General features: G+C 44.8%; 1 protein-coding gene across 2 annotated transcripts; it reads right to left on the bottom strand.

Annotated features, from left to right (window-relative positions):
- Nucleotides 1-14,099: 14,099 nt before the first annotated feature.
- Nucleotides 14,100-21,827, bottom strand: ciao2a (cytosolic iron-sulfur assembly component 2A). Of its 2 annotated transcripts, XM_085358839.1 has the most exons (5): nucleotides 21,637-21,827; nucleotides 19,987-20,151; nucleotides 18,585-18,634; nucleotides 15,683-15,728; nucleotides 14,100-14,812 (listed from the first exon to the last, which is right to left on the bottom strand). In XM_085358839.1, the coding sequence occupies exons 1-5, from the start codon at nucleotides 21,758-21,760 to the stop codon at nucleotides 14,712-14,714; spliced, it is 486 nt and encodes a 161-aa protein (XP_085214965.1). In that variant the 5' UTR covers nucleotides 21,761-21,827; the 3' UTR covers nucleotides 14,100-14,711. The 2 variants fall into 2 exon arrangements, with proteins under 2 accessions (XP_085214965.1, XP_085214966.1); XM_085358840.1 differs by lacking the exons at nucleotides 14,100-14,812; nucleotides 15,683-15,728 and adding an exon at nucleotides 17,993-18,276.
- Nucleotides 21,828-22,023: the final 196 nt, after the last annotated feature.

The following is a 22,023-nucleotide window of genomic DNA, read 5'->3' as shown; positions in this document are numbered from 1 at the left end:
ATTGGTGTGTAGACAGCAACCTGGACCCCAAAACCACCAAGACAACAGAGCTGGTACTCGACTTCAGAAGGAGGAAGTCCGAGCTGGAGCCCATCAGCATCAACGGGGAGTGCGTGGAAACGGTGTCCAGGTTCAAGTTCCTGGGTGTGCACATAGACACAGACCTCCTGGAGCTCAAACACCACTGCAGTTTTGAAGAAGGCCTAACAGCGTCTCCAAAAGATCATTGGACATCCTCTTCCCTCCCTGAAGGACCAGTACAGCACTCGCTGCCTCCAGAGGGCACGCAGCATCCTACAGGACTGCATACACCCAGGACACCGGCTGTTTGAGCTGCTGCCGTCTGGCAGGAGGTTCAGGCTGCTGAGGTCAAAGACAACCAGACTCAAGGACAGCTGTTACAGAGGGGCAAGAGCCCTAATGTGTGAATGGGTGAATGACTGAATGTAGTGTAAAGCGCTTTGGGGTCCTATGGACTAGAAAAGCGCTATACAAATGCAGGCCATTTACCATTTACCATAATCAATGATATCAGCTGACCTGATTGGCTACCTGCCTGGACTTTTGGGGGGGTAACAACAACAACAACAATAATAATGTTTATATTTATAAAAAACAAGGTGTAATAATAATTAATGTGCAATAATAACAATAAAAGTTACGTTACTGTGTCGTGTTGTTGTGGGACAACGTGGGACAGTTTTCCAATTTCATTGTGCTATTGTTCTATGTATGACTCTGCAATGGCAATAAAGAGTTATCTTATCTTATCCTAGCTTATCTTAGCTTATCTTTAAAAGTTTTGCTTGCTAGAAAGTCTCCCAGTGTCAACACAACTTTCACCATGAAAGGTTCTCTACATGAAGTTATTTCATGTCTTTCACATCACTGTAGAAGAATTTCAGCCCACTTTTCTTCGTAGAGTTGTTTGAAATCAGACACATTGGAGTTTTCCAGCATGTTTAAGTTCACTCTGAAGCATCTCAGTCTGACTTAAGTCCAGACTTTGACTCGGACACTCCTAAACCTTCATTTTGTGTCTGTGAGCCAATCAGAGGTGGACGTGCTGCTTTCGGATCATTGTCCTTCTGCCCGAGTGCTCTTGAGCTTCAGGGCACGGACTGATGGGCGGACATCCTCCTTCAGGGTTTTCAGGCCACAGTTCTGTCAGTTGCAGCGAGTCGTCTGTATGCTGGGATGTTTTTGCTCAGCAGTGGTTTTCTCCTTGGACTCTCCCACTGAGGCCATTTTTATTCTGTCTCATTGTTATCGTTGACCTCTGACCTTTGCTGATCTGAGTGAGGCCTGCAGGTCTGTAGATGTTGGGGGTGTCCAAATTCATGGGCTGCATCCTCCTGAGGACCCGGCCTTCGCGGTCTACGTGGGCCGGGTCCTCAGAAGGTCGGGTAGGCCGGAAGTAAACGGCTGTGAAATGTGACGGTCCAGCCTTCAGATCTGCGTCACCGCTGTCTCGGTGGAGTTTAATAAACCCGTCCGTCTGCTCCTTGCTATCTAAAATATAACAGGACACTGGCGTAAACTCTCGACCGTCTCACACTTCTGTTTGCCGTTTATTCAGCTGTGTGAAAACCACCTGGGGGATTAATAAAGTTTTATTTTGACTAATCTAACAACTTTAATCTGAGCTAAACCGATTTACTCACGAACAAACAAAACACTGAAAAATGTTGGAAACTGGAATTGGCTGAGCCGTGCTATGAATTCTGGGATGTGGCGGGCCACGAAGGATACACCCAACCCATCCTTCAAATCTGGGCAAACGGAGGACGCTAAGGATTCTAAGAATTGGGACAGCCTTCATCGCGTCGCTGTGATGTAATCGGCCTACAGATGTGGCCTCAGGAGGATGCGGCCCCTGAATTTGGACACCCCTGTTGTTCTGGGTTCTTCTGTGACCTCCTGGATGAGTCGTCGATGGACTCTTGGAGTAATATTGGTCGGCCGGTCGCTCCTGTGAAGGTTCAGCACTGTTCCAGGTTTTCTCCATGTGTGGATAACGACTCTCACTGCGGTTCATTGGAGTCCCAGAGCCTTAGAAATGTCTCTGTAACAGGTAGTTTTTCTAATAGGACAGGTAGGTTTGGACAGCTTCTTTGCTCTTATTAGGTCTAATATTAAAAGTTTGATCAGCATTTTTGAATTAATATGCAAATAACATAAACCATAGGGGTGGGGGAAAAATCGATTCTGTGTAGTATCGTGATATTTTGTTTGCTAATAATGTATCGATACAGGGACAGCAGAAATCGATATTTTGTTACAAAAAAGGTTTTTGTGCTCTGACTTCAGAGCATGTTGATCCTTTTTCTGAGCAAGAATCCTGACGCTGTCCAAATGTGTTTAACTTTTCTTATGGCAGCAATAAACATGACAGTTTGCTTATTTTAATTTAAGACATGTTTTATTTTAATTAAGTTTAAAACTTTTTTATTTAATGTAAAATTATATTTTGTTTTAATTTACTTTCTTCAGTTGCTGAAGGGGCTGCATAGTTTTCATATTGCATAGTTTAGAATAGTTAATATAGTTATATATAGTTAATAGTTAATAATTGTACCAGATGGTTGCATTCAGTTAAGTTGGACTAGACTGTAATACAAACCGTTCAGTTTGTCAACAATAAAACTGAAATGAGAGAAAGTCTGAGTGCGAGACTTTGTTATTAGATAAAATGAATATTGATAAAGTTTACCTTTATGGACAGAATCTGAATATCGCAAAATATTTTTTAAAAATTGCAATAATATCGTATCGTGCGTTAAGTATTGTGATAATATCGTATCGTGGGATGTTTGGTGATTCTCACCTCTGATAAACCAAAGGGCAATGTGTGTGATGCTCTCACTGTGGCTCACTGCTGACAGCATAGATAGAACTTTAATAAATGAAATCATTGTTTCAAACCTGCGTTGTACTCACTCTGTTTATCTTTCTCTTTTGTTTTTTTTTTTGTTTTTTTTTTTGGCCTGTCCCGTTTGGCTCTTTTGCATCAGAATTGTTGTCTAAAGGCAAAGAAAGATGCCCAACGGATTTACTTTACCAAACTGACCATCCCAGCCTTGCCGTAATGGTCCATTTGATTCACCTTTTATTGTTTATTTTATTTTCACTTACTGAATACGGGACAGACTTGACTGGGGGGAAGAAGGGGAGAAAGAAAGAGGGAAAGAGAAACAGCTGAGAAGAGGGACGGGGGAGAAGGGCAAAAGACAAAAACCAACAGAACGGGCAGAAAAAAAAAGAAGAAGAAAAAATGCATATATCAATCACCTGGATCACCTGCTGAGAAAGAAAAAAGAAAGCAAGCAGAAGAGAACAAGAGTAATAGAATAAACAACATCACAATGATATATGGGAATATGACAGTAAATACTAAATATTAAACATTATTGTGCAGCACATAAGATCAACAGAACACAGTGTGCTTTGAGGTAGGAGCCAAAAAGGGTGTAGTTTGTGGGTGTGATCACCCGTGTGTACACCTGTGAGCATGGACGCGCTTGTTTTTTGTTTTTTTAAAAGGTTCCTTCATGTAATGATCTGCTAGAGGGTGTGGGGGGGCCACAGCCCCGTCCTCCAGGGCGTGAAGCAGGTGTGGAGGAGATCAAAACTCCAGACATCCAGAGGCCCCCAGAACACAAGGTGTTCTGTTTATCTTTCTCTAATATTAACGTTTGCTATGAAACATGCATGTGTGCCAAATACGGGAAACTTTTCACAGCACTGTGTTTATTTGGCCGTCTTTGCTCTCTGTTATTCAGTTTTCGGACGTTGTCACAGTCGAAATGAACGGGAGGCCATTTGTTCTCCTGAACTCTTCCTCAGAGATTTAACCACCTCCTCATAAATGCACAGCGACACGCATGCCGGCGTTCAGCACGCCGACAGGCCGGCACTGAACGTGTTTGTACTGAGATGGATTTCTAACAGTGATTGAAAATGTATTTCATAACATAAACCCTGCATTTCTTTTTTTGACTAGTGTGCTTTGATATATTGCATTACTTTACTTAAACCTCCTGCAGTGCTTTAAAAATACTGTTCAGCATGCAGAGGACTTGGAAAAGATATTTTCTGGCTTCACAAACAGCCAAGAAAGCTTCTCGCCACACAAACATCCATGTCAACGAGTTTGTAAAGAAAATAAATCAACCAGTGTCACATGTATGCTCCTCGTGACGAATGTGTCTTCAGCTGTAAGTTTAGAGAATAATTCCTCGAGTCTTTCCAGACCAGCGCTCACGCTGGATCTCGCAGCTCTGAGCTGTCCGCCTGGGCCTCTTTGATACCATGAAGCGGCACAGCAGAACCAAAAAACAAATTTGTTTTTGTCACAGGAGCGGGAATGAAAACTTTCCAAACTTGCGACACAACTTTTGTTCCAGCGGGCTCAGAGCTGAAGGCGAGCCCGGGCCGCACGGAGATGAGAGCGTCGTCTGCGCTCCTTCAGGTGTGTCGGAAAGGCCGAGGTAATGCGGTTTGTAGAAAGCGCCTCTCTTTGTCTCCTGTTCACGATGGCCAGCAGGCACCGAGTTCAGGATTCTGTTTGTTCCATTTTCGTCTTGACGTTACACCAGTGAAAATGTCACAGCACAAAGGAGCTCTGATTCCCGCTGGAGCACTGCTCACACGGCTTATTTCGCCCTGCTTGTTGCCCTTCTTGTGCGTACAATCAGCCGGCCTGGAGGAGGGATGAAGGATCACTTGCTGCTAGAGCACGCACTGCTCATTGCTAATGAGATGAAGCATTTGTTGTCCAGAGATGACATTTCACTTGACGTGGTTGCTCTCAGCTCAGTGAAAGAACAGATAATTAACCGTGTTTTGACACAAAAACCTCATCTGCACAGTTTTATGTATGGTAGCTTTACATAATATTTTTCTCAGTCTGATCCAACCCACCAGCTGGACAGTACTCAGTATCTGTATTTGCTCTTCAGCCAATCAAACGCACAAACAGGCCTCCTGGTTTCTGTGGCAGCCGGATGTTTGACGTCGCTGACGGTCGTTGCACAGGCTGACGTGGTGGTTAGCACGTTGTTTTTACTGCCATAAATAAAGAAGGCTGTATTTTGCACTCACATCGGTGCTTTTCGGCTCCGTTTATGAACTTGAGTGACCGCAAAGTTATGCAGAGAAACTGAATATGAAGTAGGATGAAAGTGCAGAGAGGAAAGCAATTGTGCCACTGGATATCTGGGCCTCTGCTTTGATTCTGACCCTTCCTTTGAAGCCATGCCAGTGGCGTGGCTCACAGGGACGGCGAAGTCCGTCGGACCACCGCTTTGATCCAGACCGAAATATCTCAAAATGTATTTGAAGTTATAAACAGTGCAGTTTCTAGTGCGCATTACAGCAGCGCTCCCGCTCACTGAGACACAAACACGACTACACGCACTTATCCTCCGCTCACGTAAACACGAGTTGTTTAACGATGTTTACGTTGTAGGTTTTAGAAATCTGTCCTCCTCACAGATGTCCTGAGGATTGAAACACGTGACCTCAGGTGGGCAAACCGGCTGCATGGCCGCGAACAGCTGCTGGAGATGAACATCACGTATGTGTGCTGTGATGCTGCGGCGTGAGCACGTGGAAACGATTAGGAACCTCTGGAGGATCTACATGAAGTCTCTGCGCTGGCAGCAGTGATGCTTCCTGAAAGTTCTCTGGGGACCAATCAGAGAGGCCTGAATATCTCTGATGGGTCCAATTATTTCTGAGTTTGTTTGCTTAGTTTATGCGAAGCCCTCAGAGTGCTCCGTGACCTCATATGCAGAGCATTAATAACATTAGTGAGACGGCTAGAAACAGATATCGTATTTCTCAAATGCTGGCTTCTCATCACCGGCTCTCTGTTAAACCCAGAATTAAATTTCAAACCGTTCTCCTCACATATACGGCCCTGCATAATCAGGCCCCATCATATCCCAGCAGCTCCATATTATGCTAATAGAGCACTTCTCTGTCAGGCTGCAGGCTTATTTGTGGTTCTTTCTAAAAGTAAAGGCGGGCGAGCCCTCGGCTCTCGCCGTGCTGTCTGGAACACAGCACCTCCATCCTGTGTCTGATTTTGTTGCTTCTTCACGTGACTGATGAACAGGACAGCACGGGGGTGGAGTTTGTCTGCGGCGTACATCACACGTCTCTATAATCTATAAAACAAACGGACCTGTTTCAGGTCCTTAAAAGCGGCTGGGACAGGAATTCCTGGGAGGAAACGTGGCGGTGTCACAGGTGTCGACACCATGTCAGATGATGTCCCAGAGGACTGTGCAGACAGATGCGTTGCTGCTGCTGCACTGAGTGTCTGAACAGCACGGCGACAGCGGAGGACGATGGCGCGGTGAAGACGCTGAGCTAACCGGCCACAATCGCCTCCCGCCAGGCTCAGCGTGTCTGAAGGTCTCCAGCAGGGATGCAGGCCTCGCTCGGAGTTTATTCTCACACAGCTCGTAGCCAGGGAAGCCTCTGCAGGAGGCGTGGAGTAAGGAGGAGGGGAGGTTTGTGAGATGGGCTCAGACAGACATGAATACATCCCTTTTTTTGTTGTTGTTTGGAAAATGAATAATGGAGTGTGCCTTTCACCCCAGCAGAGCTCAGCTCAAGCTAGAGTTGCAATGGTATTAATAACATATCACGTAAATGTAAAACTGGCTCATTTCCCCCTAAAATCCAAACCGTCTACTCTAAGCTGCGGTTTCACTTAAACCTTCTTTCCCTCATAACTCCAGCGTCTCTCTCGATGAAGCAGATCTATCTGTCCCTCGTGTGCAGCCGACATCACAGCTTTGGAGCTTTGCTCTGTGGTCCTCCTGAGCTTGGTGTGCAGCTCACAGAAGAACACATCATCTGTGACGTCGTTCAAAGGGTGCCCGGGCTCTCCCTCAGAGATGGGGCGAGCAGCTCGGTCGTTCGAGAGGGACTCGGGGTAATCGTTTTCCTTTGAACTGATCCACAGTGAGCGTCTCAGGGGAACTAATATTCAGCTGGATCCTTGTTTATGTTTTAACCCTCGTCACTCAAACAGAAACACTGTGGGACGCTGCGTGTCACGGCCCGGACGCCGGGTGTTTGTGGAGCAGACAACACGAGAGGCAGAACGGAAGTTTGACAAAAAACAAACTAAAATATGACCTGAGCTGCTGAAGGTAAAGCAAAACATGAAGAAACACAAACTGACGACCTGACGCTGGGCGCAGGAAGACACAGGACTACACAATAACGAGGGAAGTGGAAACACATGGGAAACACAGCTGACACGAATGAACATGACGCCACAGGGAAGGAAAACTAAACACGCTGAACATGGAAACACAAGACTTTCAAAATAAAACAGGAAACACAGATATTTATATATATATATATATATATATATATATATATATATATAATATTTATATATATATATATATATATATATATATATATATATATAATATTTATATATATATATATATATATATATATAATATTTATATATATATATATATATATATATATATATATATATATATATAATATTTATATATATATATATATATATATATATAATATTTATATATATATATATAATATTTATATAATATTTATATATATATATATAATATTTATATATATATATATATATATATATATATATATATATATATATATATATATATATATATATATATATATATATATATATATATATATATATATATATATATATATAAATATTATATATATATATATATATATATATATATATATATATATATATATATATATATATATATATAATATTATATATATATAATATTATATATATTATATATATATATATATATATATATATATATATATTTCTCTAGTCGGCACACTCATTTCCTCCATTACCCGGCGGCACGGCGGCTGGCTACTTCCCAAACAAACACACGTGCGGCTTGGCACTTGTGCTGTACGTAACAAGTCACGTGACGTGACGCTGCAGCTGTGATTGGTTCGGCTCTGCACTACTTCATTTGGATTGGCTGTTCTTTTTTTTTTTAAGAGGACAAGAGCGGCGAGGTCTATCGCAATAGTTTAATTTTTCTATCAAGAAAAAGTTATTTCGCGATACATATCGTTATCGTTCTATCGCCCAGCTCTAGGGAAGAGGGAACGAGACATGATGGGCGTACACTACAGATGGTGGAGACGAGACGCCGAGCTGAGACAGCATCCAATCAAAGCAAAGAGTAACTAATAGAAACTAAACTACCAAAAACACCACAACCTGAAACATGCCGGGACACATCCCCCCGACACTGTGTCGTTTGTCTTACAACATCAGCACCACGTTCTCTGCTTCTCCTGGAGGTAAATGTGTGCTTCCCATCTCTGGCCTCGTCAGCCACAGTGGTGTAGATCCTGAAGTCTCTCCTGGACAGCACTCTGTCATGTCGTTGTGAGGTGTACACCCCTCTGACACAAAATCAGACTGCTCCAACAAAGTTATGGAGACAGCTTTTATTGTGACTTTCTGCGAGTTCTTCATGATCTAAACACGGCACTGTGTGCTTACATGCAGGTCACTGCCTCGACGCGCTGCAGGTACTCCCTCCTTTCGTCTGTTTTAGCGGAGCTAGCTGTTCCTGTCTGCGGGAGCTGGGAAACACTGCCTTGGAATAGCTTTGCTTTGTAGCGTTTCCAAACGCCACCGTCCCCGTGTGACTGTGTCCTTTCATGTTTTATTAAACAAGCTCAGTGCCTCTACAATTTTTCACTCCACCCTTCACAAATGTGTTGATACAGCAGCGAAGGCTCGTTTTCCATCCTCATCCTGTGGGTGCTGAGACAGCTTTAACTGGTTAGGACGTGTCCTGGTCCTCTGTCAGGACAAACGTCTTCAGACCACACAGCAGCTCTCCCTGTTCTTCTCTTCCCCGTCGACAATATCAGAAAATAATACTAAACTTCAATATTATTACAGCTTTCACTACAGGGGTCATTTCATCCCATATCATCACATTTTCTGCTTTAGCTAAAAATGTTATGGTCCAGAGTTTGGGCACATATAATGAGTGCTGTGAAGCTCTTTATTTTTTAAAAGGCCCATCGACCCACTTTCACACTGAAATATGAACATGGGTGGATATGGTGGACATATGAAGCTAAATATCAGAGCTGTCCGCGCACAGACATCAGAAATGTGGACCATGAAAGTTTGATGCACATCTGAGACTTAGCAGTGCTAAGATAGATTTGGTCCGAGCTATCTGAGAGACAAAACTATGGAGTCAGAGTTTTGTTTAAATGTTGCGTAAGATCAAACGTATTCACCAACAATTCCACGCGCGCAGGTATTCACTGCCACAAACCTGCACGTGCAGCAATGAGCAGTCAAGCGGTCACAGCAGGCGCCACACGTGTGAGTGTGCGTTTACCGGGACGCTCGGGTCAAGCTCTGCTCGTTCCAATCGGCCAACCGACCAACAACCACGCATCAGTCAAAGTCGCTGATATCTGCTGCTCAGCTTGGACTCCGGGTCATCTTCTCCACGTCTGCGTGCCTAAATGCTGCCACGTGATTGGCTTATTAGATACTTGCTGTACCTAAGTGGCCGTGAGGCTCTTGTTCAGATCTAGCTCGGTTTCCAGGCCTTCCAACATCCCTCGTGTTCTTCACGGACCTTTGTTGTTTTTGCTCTTTCTCTGAGCGTCCTGCATTTGCGTGTTTCCCCTCGTTTCACGTGGAAACTAGTTTGTGGTGAAACTTGCGTTTTTCTCCTCTGCCATCTTTCCTGCTCAGCATTGCGATGCTCGGGCTGAGGTGTTTGGGGAGCGTGTGGGATGTTTCCTCACATAAAGATGCTGTAAATTCAAAGAGCGACGGAAGACAGAAAAGGCAAAGTTCACAAACTGAATAATATCACGCTCACTTACCCTGAAGTCATCTTGGATATTAGGAAGAACGTGACATTTACATAATCCGGTTACGTAAAAGCTGTTCGCTGTGAACCAGCTGATCAGAACAAACGTGTCGCAGTAAAGCACAAAATCATTACGCTTCTATTCTGAGAGCTGGCTCCAGGATGTGTAGCGTGAAATTAAAATAGCAGTGTGCTTCCCATCAGCTCGATGCAGCCGTGTTTGAGCTGCTGGAGTCCTGGAAATTATGTTTTGACACTGAATGCAAATCACCTCTTCCCCTTCCCCTGTTATCAAAGGCGTCCCTGCGGCACTCTGAGCCTCCGCTGGCAGACGAGCCGATGATTCAGCACAGCAGAAGCAGCGCTGCTCGCTGTGTGCCACCCTCGACCCGCGGATGTGCCAGTGTTGGTTGGCTTTGATCGCCACGGAGGAGCGCTGGAGCCTTGAGGCAGGCGGTAGACACCAGCCGGGGGTTTGAATCGGGATCTTTCTTGTCTTTGCCTCATTTTCACCTTTTTAACACAAAAACCCTCAACGTCACTCTCGGCCCGTCCGAGAATCCCTCTCGGGCTGAGCGAGGTGTGAGCGTGGGCATTAAGCTGAGGATGAGCAGTAATCCAAACAGAAGCAGATAATGACTCACCTTGTGTCGTGGATGGATCATCTCAGCCTTGGCTCAGTTTGGTCTGTTTCAGCGTGTTCTACCTGCCACGTGGTGGTCTCCGTCTGCGCCCACCCGGGACAGTTTCACCACCTTCACGGTGATGGTGTGTTTTTTGACTGGACACTCAGTGGACACCTTGGTGTTAAACCTCGTGGGACAAACAGAAAATCGCCTCAGGCTGAGACAAAATCTATTTTTAATTGATCTAAACTCCGAAAAAGATCTCAAGAACTTTCACTCTTATATGTGTTTGTTATTATCATGGAAGCAAAAATAATGCCTTTGTACCGACGGACCATCAGCATCAGGGCGCAGCAGTCAGCTGGCCTTCACAGGCGCGACTGACGCGGTGTTTGATTCAGTGCGGAGAAAAAGATTTGTAATTTTACAGAATTTTCCTGTAATTTTAAATAATGTCGTACAAAATAAAGAAAAATCCATAACTGTGAATAAACATGAACTGAAAACTCCCACAAAAAAGACACAATTTCACACACATGTGATTTTATGTAAAAAGAAATAATGTTAAATTCTAGTTTAATGCTGTACCTAAAAATCTAACATCTGATGCCCTGAGAGAAGATTATACAGAAAGAGGTCTGAGTTGTGTAATCGCGCAAAGATCAGTTATTATTGGATGTTTTCACTGTAAAGAAAAAAGAACGAAAACAACGATACAGCAGCACGTCATAAGTGCAAATAATAAAATGTTTTATTTTGAAAATAAATAAACTGAGTAATATTACTCGTGAGTTCTGTATCTTGAAAACTATATTTTGTGTGCAAAGACAATTAATTCTACAAAGAAATTGATAAACTTGTTGAAAAGTAATAATAAGACATCAATGAAGACATACACAAATTTAACGATTTTGAACATTTTAAATTTCATTATCATTTAAAATCAGCAGCTGTCATTAAATATCGTTTTAAACAGAACTGTTTTAAAATAAAGTTCCTAAAAAACAGAATATTTTTGTAATTATGTACTTTGTATGTTTTATAAATACTATGAAAACTAAAACAAAATTAGATTCACAATTTAAAACATATAGAAACTTTTTGAATTATTGTGATGGTTTTGTAAATCTCATAAATGTGGATGCTGCTGCTTCTGCCGGAAACTTCTTCCTGTTAACAGGGAGTTCTTCCTCCCCACTGTTGCCAACGTGCTTGCTCATATTGTTTGGCTTTTTCTTCCTTATATTGTTGTAGGGTCTTAACCTTATAACATATATTTTAGGCAACAAAAATGTATTTAATTCCAACCGCCTCTTCGGATTTCCTGCCCACTCCACCATGTCAGTCCTGGAAAAGAACAAACCTGGAAATGCCCCTGATGAGGCAGACTTTTAGCTTTTAAAGCATTTCATGCAGTTTGAAAGGAGGACGAGAAGATCACACGGGAACATCTGAACATTCATGTGATGATTCTCAAAATGCCTTCATCATAAAATGTCCATTTGAACCCTGAAAGCACACTGGGAAGCATCAGCACTGAGCAGCCGGGGTCCTATTATGGTGAGTCCTTCATGCTTGCCAAGAGCTGCACAGACTGTTAGGAAAGCGACAGAGGACACTCAGAGACTCCTGAATTCAATCTGTGGGATCATTCTGCTACATGGAAGATACAAGTACAACTTAACCAGAGGGAAGCTTTAAAAACCTGATTTTGGGGCAAAGAGAGGAATTTTAACCATCTCTATCCCGATGACTCTATTGCTTTAGGAAAAGAGCCAAAAGCATTATTGATGCCTGAGAAGTCCATCGGCAGTAGACTGCAGAAAAATGACATTTCAGGCTTTATTCTGAGTGTGATCGCCTCTTTCTGTTTCTCTGCTCTTTCCTGCACCTCTGGACCTTTGTATTCCCCGCTCATCGTCTAAACTTTCCATTCTTGAGAGGAAGAGAAAAACAGCAATCGGTGTTCAGTCCTGGTAACAACAGTGTGGTGGCTGTGAGCGTGATGAGTCTGTGTGAGGGGATTTGAAGAGGTCTAAAACCTCCTCTGTGTTGTTGTTGTCAGCCCTTCAGCTGCAGAGCTCAGAAAGTGCCGTCTGCAGCCAAACAACGAGCCTGAGCAGCCTGAGGACCTCACAAACCCACACGCTCACTCTGACGTCAAAAGGGCTGCTTCTTAACGAGCATCAGCGGATAAAGCCGCGATGAAAACGTCGACCAGTCGGCCCTGATTGTTCAGATCTGAGGTCCTCAAATAACACAGCTGTATAATTATCATTTTACATCCTCTCAGGATCTTCACCCAAGACCAACAGCGCCCCCAGCAGCTGATGCAACATCATTGCAGTGGAAAAAACACAGTTTTCACACACAGGTCCACCTGAGGGGAGGCGCTCAAGTTTGAAACAAAGAGTTGTGCATTTATCTGGTTTTATTGAAGCTTCGACAGGTGTGGACCTGTCTGAGGATGAACTTCAGCTGGGCTGTACTTTCATGTAACATCATTCGTACCACAACCTGGTGCAGCGAGCCAGTGCAACCTTTATTAAACAGGTTATTAAGAACACCCTTTTTCTGGGATCAAATCTGTTGAGGAAACTGAAGTAGAAGATGGAAAGATTGCAACAGTTTGCTGGCGACATGTCACCCCCTGGTGGCCAGAGTTGTAGTTACAGTTTGAGGGTAATTTTGAGAAGTTTCTGGAGCGTTTTCAGTGATTTTAGCTGCCGGTGGAGGTTTTTCAGCACAATTACTTTTATTATTATTACGCAGTAAAAAAGAAAAAGCTGTTGTCTCATTAGTACCTGACAGCAGCTGGATCAGTGCCCAGTATAAGGGAGAGATATTTAGTACAGGAGTCGGGCTCAGATGTCGCTATTGGTCGAATCGATCCTACGAGCAGACTTTAGAGCCTCGCTGTTGTCCAGCACTTCCTGTCTGTAACGGCGGCTCTCAGCTGTAGCTTTGCAGTCGTAAATGAAACGATTCATCTGCTCCGTGCTTCACTAGCAGCTTTGCATGATATGCAGTTCAAAATAATCACTTAGCTCACACTGAGCCTCTGCGCGGTCTTTGAGAAACTCCTGTGAAGGTGAAGATTTTCCCAAACCAGGAAATTTAGTCTTGCAACTCTGAAAGTAAACCTTCATCTCTGCGTTTGGACATCATGTGGGCCGCGTTCTTGTTTGTTTCTGACGGACTGATTGGTTGGGATGATATCGACACCCGCAGTGTGCTCTCGGCAGCACTTGAGAGAATATTGACGACTGAGATGTTTATCAACATGAACTTGGAAAAAAAAAAAAAATGCCTGCTATTAAAAAATACTCCTGTACATGGGAGATCTTTCAGTTCTGGCTGCTCCACCGTTCTCTGTGACATCACAAAGTTCCAGGAATAGAAAAGCCTGATAAAATGAGTGAGTGCAGCCTGACCCACACTCACAGGGATGACTGTACATACACTGAGCTCATTATTACAAACTTTGATCAAGTTAATATGAAGGAACGGGAGATTTATGACAGGAAACAAGAACAAAACGAGGAAAACAGGTCCACTTTTAATCTAATTTTATTACCTGGTTATTTAGTAAATTAGATTTTTACACCTTACTCATTAAAAATAACGACCCCCTCAGATAAATCTCGATAAGTGCATTTAGAAAAGGACAGGCGCCAAAAAACAACCATTACAAGAGAAGCTGGAAACATCTGTGCGTCTCTCTTCTTGTATATAAAAGGAGGTAAAGCCACAGATTCTGATTCTCCACAGAACGACCCAGTCTGCACGATGACATGGAAGTAGGACAGTCTCTGTTTGCCCCACCCACTTCCGCCTGCAGCATCTTGCGTCGCCTTTAGCAGACGACAGCGAGGAAACGCTGCCGCTCAGGGAGAGTCCCTCCAGCAGGGAATGATGAGAAAGTGAACACACACACACGTGCTGTTTGACTTCAGCCTCTGACTCTTTATGGCTCAGAGTTCCCCGTGAGGAGCCTCCAAAACAAAAATCCCCAAATCCCCCCGACACGGTCCGGCGAGCCAACACGAGGCTCCGCCTTTAGGCGAGCGTTCAGCAGTCCTCTGAGTGTAATTTTCAGGCACTATGGACACACACACACACACACACACACACACACACACACACACACACACACACACGGTCCAAGCAGTCAGTCGTCCGGCTCGGTGACACACTGCTCCACGATCTCTCTCAGGTTGGGGTTCTCCATGGCGGCCGCCACTCGCTCCTTATCGTTGATCTGTTTGTTAACTGAGACAAAAACAGAGACGACACAAACGTTCTGACAACTGGACCACACCGGAAACCCGCACACGTGCCACCCCCTCCTGTAATGTTTGAGCTGGAATAACCTCAGAGAGCGCTGCTTAGCTCCAACATATCATCTCAGTGAGGGGTGTTCCTCAGGGCTCCATTCTAGGACCTCTGCTGTTGCTCCCAGCTCGGGTTTATCTGAGTCTTTGTAAAGATTTCACCACATTTCTGAGTAACTCAGAGCTGGATCAGGTATCAGCGTCAGTGGGATCAGTGCTGTGGTTTCAGATTCAGGGTTTTAATGGTTAATGACACCATGTGCTCTGAACCACTTGCTCATGTCTGTGCTGTAATGTTCATGCAGCATTTTAGCCTCTTGTCTCTGCACTTTATTGCTCTGTGGGGATTTTTAGCTCTTCACTCTCACCTGTTGCTGTATTTTGTCAGTTTGCTCCATTTTTTAAAAGTCGTTCATGTAACTTGTCAGTACAGATAATCTCTTGATATTATTTTTTTATCTTGCACCGTCTACATGCTAATACCTTTACACGTTGAGCACTTTAATCCCATAGTTCTTAAGTTTTGTGTAAATTAAACCTAAAGACGGTCAAAATAATAGTAACCATAGGAACCTGTGCAGAGCCGGGGTAGCATGTGACTAAAACAGTAGGACAGGGTTAGGAGCAAAGTCAGACGTGTAAAGTAAATACCATGAACGTCTTGGCTTCTAACAGCAGATTCAGGTAAAAGACAATCTGTAGTTTCTAAAAGCTCAGATCCTTCTGAACCCCTGCTGTCTTTGCTGAATACGTCTAGTTCCACACAATCCATGAAAATGCCTTTCAAAAATAAATGAGGCAGACTTACTATCTTCTTCAGTAGAGTGTGTTCCTTCCGAAATGTAAATTTCCAACTGAGAAGGCAAAGAAAAAGAAGCGTTGTTAACGGGCTGCTTGTTTCAGAATCATTTATCCAGCTTTTATTCAGTTAACAGAGGATTTGAAAGCCCGGCTCTACATAAAAGCGAGAAACACAGAGGAAGGTGGTTTAGGATTAGAAACTCGGAGAGCAGAAATAAAGCAGGATTTCTGCGGCTCAGAGAACAACAGACGCCATTCATCGTTTAAAACTCAACTTTGAAACGTGAACGCTGCTCAGAGTGTGATAAAACTGAAATCTGACGGTGCACAGCGTGAACTCTCGATGACTGAGACCGCTCTCAGATGACTGGTTTCAGTGATAGTACTTGGTCCCCAATGGGCAGAGAAACGCTATCATGTGGCAGGAAGACAACGCTGGAAACTAACAGAGCTTTGTCCAAGAGAACATCTGGGGCCGGTGTCCTGCAGGTTTTAGATCTCACCCTGGGTCAACACACCTGAATCACATGACTTCATTACCAGGCCTCTGGAGAACTTCAGGACATGTTGAGGAGGTCATTTAGCCATTTAAATCAGCTGTGATGGATCAAGGACACATCTAAAAACTCTTTTAGCCTCTGTCGGGCACTGCTAGCCTCTGTCGGGCACTGCTAGCCTCTGTCGGGCACTGCTAGCCTCTGTCGGGCACTGCTAGCCTCTGTCGGGCTCTGTCGGGCACCGTCAGCCATTGTCGGGCGCCGTCAGCCTCTGTCGGGCACTGCTAGCCTCTGTTAGCCTCTGTCGGGCACCGTCAGCCACTGTCGGGCACTGCTAGCCTCTGTTAGCCTCTGTCGGGCACTGCTAGCCTCTGTCGGGCACTGCTAGCCTCTGTCGGGCACTGCTAGCCTCTGTCGGGCACTGTCGGGCACTGCTAGCCTCTGTCGGGCACTGTCGGGCACTGCTAGCCTCTGTTAGCCTCTGTCGGGAACCGTCAGCCACTGTCGGGAACCGTCAGCCACTGTCGGGCACTGCTAGCCTCTGTCAGCCTCTGTCGGGCACCGCTAGCCTCTGTCAGCCTCTGTCGGGCACCGCTAGCCTCTGTTAGCCTCTGTCGGGCACTGCTAGCCTCTGTCGGGCACCGTCAGCCACTGTCGGGCACCGCTAGCCTCTGTCGGGCACCGCTAGCCTCTGTCGGGCACCGTCAGCCACTGTCGGGCACTGCTAGCCTCTGTTAGCCACTGTCGGGCACTGCTAGCCTCTGTTAGCCACTGTCGGGCACCGTCAGCCACTGTCGAGCACTGCTAGCCACTGTTAGCCTCTGTCGGGCACCGTCGGGCACTGCTAGCCTCTGTTAGCCACTGTCGGGCACTGCTAGCCTCTGTTAGCCACTGTCGGGCACAGTCAGCCACTGTCGAGCACTGCTAGCCACTGTTAGCCTCTGTCGGGCACTGCTAGCCTCTGTTAGCCACTGTCGGGCACTGCTAGCCTCTGTTAGCCTCTGTTAGCCACTGTCGGGCACCGTCAGCCACTGTCGAGCACTGCTAGCCACTGTTAGCCTCTGTCGGGCACCGTCGGGCACTGCTAGCCTCTGTTAGCCACTGTCGGGCACTGCTAGCCTCTGTTAGCCACTGTCGGGCACCGTCAGCCACTGTCGAGCACTGCTAGCCACTGTTAGCCTCTGTCGGGCATCGTCAGTCTCTGTTAGGCAACATTAGTGAAACTTTTTTTTGAAGTGGATGCAACTTTCTCGGACTCGAACACTAAGTAAATGAACTCTCACATGATGTGAGAATAAAATCAAACTGTTAATGAGAAGAACAGACATGAAAAGTGTTAGCTTATAACCAGCTGTTGTTGTTGTTGTTTAACCAGTGCTCGTCAGGCTTGTCTAATCTGCTGGTAAAAAGTAATTAGGACAACATCAGGAATAAATGAGCATGTTTATGCACTTTTCATGTGTTACCTATTAATTATACGTTTAACAGAAGGTGAGTTTATTTTTCATGAGAATCAGGAAGAGAGGATTAAATACCAATAATACAAATATGAGTTTTTGTAGCAAATAACCTGAAATAATCACTCACTGTATTTTTAATGTTCCTGTGTGGTTTGGATTAACTGCTATGCAAACAGTCAGTGAGAGCTTCCTGCAGAAATCAGGCTCCATTAAACAAACTTTTCATTACCCTGATAACTTTTTCTGCCAGTGTGAAGCTGCTTTGTCCAGCACTGCTGATTAAAATCACTCCTCTAATTAAGAGGCTACTCGACTCGTTTGTAAAGCAGCTTTAATGATGAAGCTTGCAGCTCTCCACCTGCCTGCACCCTCTCCGGTCTGTCTGATAGCAGTCCAAGAACTCCTCGATCTCTGATGCTGAAACCTCTCCAACGAGCTCATGAATAAACCGCTAACGGGCTGCCAAGGCCAGCGGAGGGTTCGTCGACAGCGGTATTCCTGCCTCCGTTTCTCCGAGTGCCGCTCATTGATGTGTTAATGACAGAACAGCTGTGTCTGTCCAGGAAGCTTCGACTCCTCCGCTTCCTTTTGTTCTCTGTTCGATTTGTTTTGTCACGTCTGAGTTTGGAAGGCAGTTCAAACGTCTACGCACACAAAAACAGCACCGGGTGAAACTTCTATAATTATATTGCTAGTTGCTCTATACAGAAAATGGCTGAAAGCAAAGGTGTCATTTGGCAGAGGTCAGCTGACCACTTTGTTGTGGCATCACTGAGAAGCGGGTGCGCATTTTAACCTAGACCATGACGAGCTCCGCCTAAACCCTGACCAAAAGTAGAAAGTGGGCGGGGGAAAAGGTGATGCCAATTGCTAAACACAAAGGTTCAAATCCGGGGTGAAAATGTGTCATCTGTGGTTTGGGTGCAGCGGCTTATGTCACGCTGAAACTCACCTTGTGTTTAAACGGCAAACATCGCTGGAGCTTGACTTGTAAGCACAGGCCTGCAGACACAGAAGAAGCCCATCAGACACTGACGAAGAGCAACGTTAGCAGCAGATTAGACGAGTGTGTGTCAGAGCTTACTGATGAGGAAAACAGCAAACAGGAACATCAAACATGAGAAGAAGCACGTGCCATAAAAACTAAGGCACTGTGTGTGTGTGAGCATGCATGTATGAATGAATGTGTCTGTCTCTGTATACATGACTTCCTGCCACACAATATATGCTTACAACTGTTTAACCACATTTCCTGGTTATCCAAAGGTCATCTCCCCACACCTGTATACAGCTTAACTTTAATGGTTCACCATATACAAGCATAGGGGAGCCCCTAAATGGCCGGGGCTGAACATCCTTCACAAGATAAGGAAATCTGTAGTTGTGCCTGTAGTTAAACATTACGGCCCCCCCACCATTCAACAGGCCGGGGAGGAGAACAAAAGAATATCTAAACATGCCGTTTAAGAAAAGGTTTACAAACTGAAGCACAACAGTGACAACATTTAACAACAATAAACACATCGTGAGAGCAGCCTCCCATTCAAAAAGAACCAACTTCTGCCATTAGCTGCTAAATTAATCATAGTCCCACAGTGATGTCTTCAGCTGCCACAGCATATATCAGGTTTTATATAGTCTGTCTTGAAGTAGATTCACTCTGTTGCTCCGACAGTTTGATAGAAATAGGAAAAGGAGCTGGAGCGGGCCGATAAAACATCCTGGACCCCCCACAGCTGTGTTAAAAGGCTCTCCATGATGCAGCAGCGCTGTCTGGTTAAAACTTTATTTGCTTTTACACACACACACACACACACACACACACACACACACACCTTCCAGAGATCGCTTTGAGCTAAAAGCGAGGCGCTGGTTATTTCCTGCTGCTCATCACATTAAGAGCGTCCTCGGGCGGACTCTGTCACTGCAGCGCCGCCGCTGTGAGGACGTCCAGAATAATAAGTACGAGCTCTGTGGCTGCCAGCACGGCGGCCTTACAGAGGTGATGGAGAGACTGGACTGTGATTAAAAGGGAAACAAACTTCTAATTAAACAGCTTCTCGGGTGGATCACAGACTCTTGTGTGACTGGTGGTTGTTTGAACTTTTTAGTTCCTGATTGTTTTTAGCTCGATTTCATTTTTGAGTGTTCAGTCTTGTCTTTAGGCTCATGTTGATCTTTCACTCTGGTTTCTTTTTGTTGAAGCTAAGATTCGTTTTTCAAATGCGGTTCCTCCTGTAAGCGTCTCCTGCAAAGATTTTCCATAAACCTTAGAAATAGATTATCTGGAATATTTTGAGTTGTCCTCCTAACAGGAGCTGAAATAACTCAGACTGGTTCAATCATCGACTCACCGATCAGCGTAGCCAGGGAGCAGTGGGGGACGGTGGGGGAGAACCTGATGATGATGAGGTACTCGTCTTCTCCGAGCTCCTGCACCTCCACGCACTTCTCCGTCACCACCTCCAGCTCCTCCAGGGTGTTGGGCTTCTCTGGGTCACGGATCGATTTGATCACATCTGATGGAGGGCAGAAAAAGAAAACGTGAGTCACATGACGGCGAGATTAAAGTGAGAAAACAGGCAAAGCCTTGTGTTTGAGGATCCGCTGAAACAAACTGAGAACGATACGAAGAGTCCAAGAAATTCTGAGTTTTTCCTGCTGCAGAGCAGACCTGTAGGAAGGTGACTGTGAAGGAAGTGAGTCTCAAGGCTGTCAGGCTCAGATATATACATACACCCCCACGAATGTCAGGTTAAATGCCTCTTAGCAAGATGCACCTCAACCACATGCTTTTGTATCCATCAACCAGCTTCTGGCACGTCTGGCTGATATTTGACTGCTCTCCTTTGCTGAATCAGTCGAGTTCATTTAAACTGGTCCACAAATTTTCAGGGGTTTGAAACGCTCAATGCTAAGCCCAGTGTTAGCCTGCTTTATCCAAAACCAGTTCTGCTGTGTGTTTGGGATCGTTGTCCTGTTGGAACTCCTGACTGTGTCCCCGTTTCACTCGGCTAGCTGCTCATTTGAGCTGAGGGGGACAGTCTGGGTGTCTCCCAGACCTCAGTGGGGACAGATCTGAGTAACTTGTACTTGTGTGATCTTGGATCCTTGCTCAGAAACGGCTCAGAGAGACTTTCCCAACTTGTGTAAATCTGCAGTTCTGCTTTTCAGATCTTCACTGAGATGGCTGGACTTTCCCATTGTTCCCAGTATTGGTCAATCCAGTGAATGCTGTCAAACAAATCCTTTTTATGCTGCAGAGAGAATCTGTCAGTCGTAATTAACCATGATCACTAATGAGAAGCTAACAGGCCTCGGCCAAGTTTAAAGACATTGTAGAACCTCCAACATCATTTATCACAAGCTTTCAGCATGTGCACGTAAACATCAAAATCAATTCAGACTTGAGCACCCAGATCCTGTTTTTAAGTTTTTTAAAACTGTCCATGCTGGAAGAAGAACCGTTCAAAGAAATCATTAAAAGCCCAAAATGACTGTGAGGTTCAAACCTGTGACGAGTGGATGGAAACTTCATGTAGTTTTACTGAGGAGGACAGTTAAAAATAGGTCAAATGTTGAGCGTAAGTTTTAATTCTCTAACCTTTTCCACATGTTTAACCAGACAAATCTTTTCTTTCGTCGCACCAAACTCCAGTTCAATAATCTCACATTTAACTTAATCTTCAACAGTTTACGTTTTTACTACTAATCTATAACACCTGCTAAAGCTCATTACACGGTCGACACTTCGGCGCGTGATTTAATCATCTGCGAGCAAAGCTGACAGAAAACTCTTACTCAGATAGTTTTTCTTACAGTGTGGCGGTAGTCATCACTGACTGCATGTGTTTAACATTATTTACAGTCGTTGGTATTTATTGTCAGTATCCTGGCCGTGGGTTTACAGACTTACAGTACGTAGACAGGTTAGCTGACAGTGCAGTAGAGCCTTGTTTATGAGACCAGAGCCTCCATTAGCCTCCATTACCGGCTGAACGTACCGTACACTTCTAACGCTTTCTCCTCCATCTTTTTGGCCCTCGGGGCATTCCAGTTGTCCGTCAGTCCGGAGAACTGTAAAACCTTCGTGACAGTTAACGACACGAGGCTCAACACTGCTTCCATGTTTTAGAAAACGCCATAATAAACGGGACCTTTCGCGGTGACTTTGGCAGGAAAGCTAATGACAGCCGTTAGCGTACAGCAGCGCGCCTTCAGCAGATCTCTATCTGCGACAATGGAACCAAGCAGCTACAGTTAGCATGAGCGCTAACTGCTAAACTGTATACAGATCGGCGGTGTTAGTCTCAGCCAATTAGCGTGTCGCTTTCTAGAGCTGGGTCCAGGGAAAAGCAATCGATCCACGATGACGTTATTGCGCATGAGTT

The sequence above is a fragment of the Diplotaxodon limnothrissa genome, linkage group LG7 (genome assembly GCF_057381915.1).
Source record: "Diplotaxodon limnothrissa isolate DT_005_m linkage group LG7, D_limnothrissa_male_GT1.1, whole genome shotgun sequence".
NCBI lineage: Eukaryota > Metazoa > Chordata > Actinopteri > Cichliformes > Cichlidae > Diplotaxodon > Diplotaxodon limnothrissa.
Note: the sequence above shows the minus strand (reverse complement) of the source record. Positions and strands in the feature narration are given on the sequence as shown.

What these genes read in the sequence shown, in the direction of transcription:
- ciao2a (XM_085358840.1), bottom strand. Translation starts at nt 21,760, where the DNA reads ATGGAAGCAGTGTTGAGCCTCGTGTCGTTAACTGTCACGAAGGTTTTA. An exon ending in GAAAGCGTTAGAAGTGTACG is followed by an intron (nt 20,152 to 21,636) that starts GTACGTTCAGCC and finishes GCCCTCCATCAG; the next exon opens with ATGTGATCAAATCGATCCGT. An exon ending in GTTTGCCGTTTAAACACAAG is followed by an intron (nt 18,277 to 18,584) that starts GTGAGTTTCAGC and finishes TTGTGTGCGTAG; the next exon opens with ACGTTTGAACTGCCTTCCAA.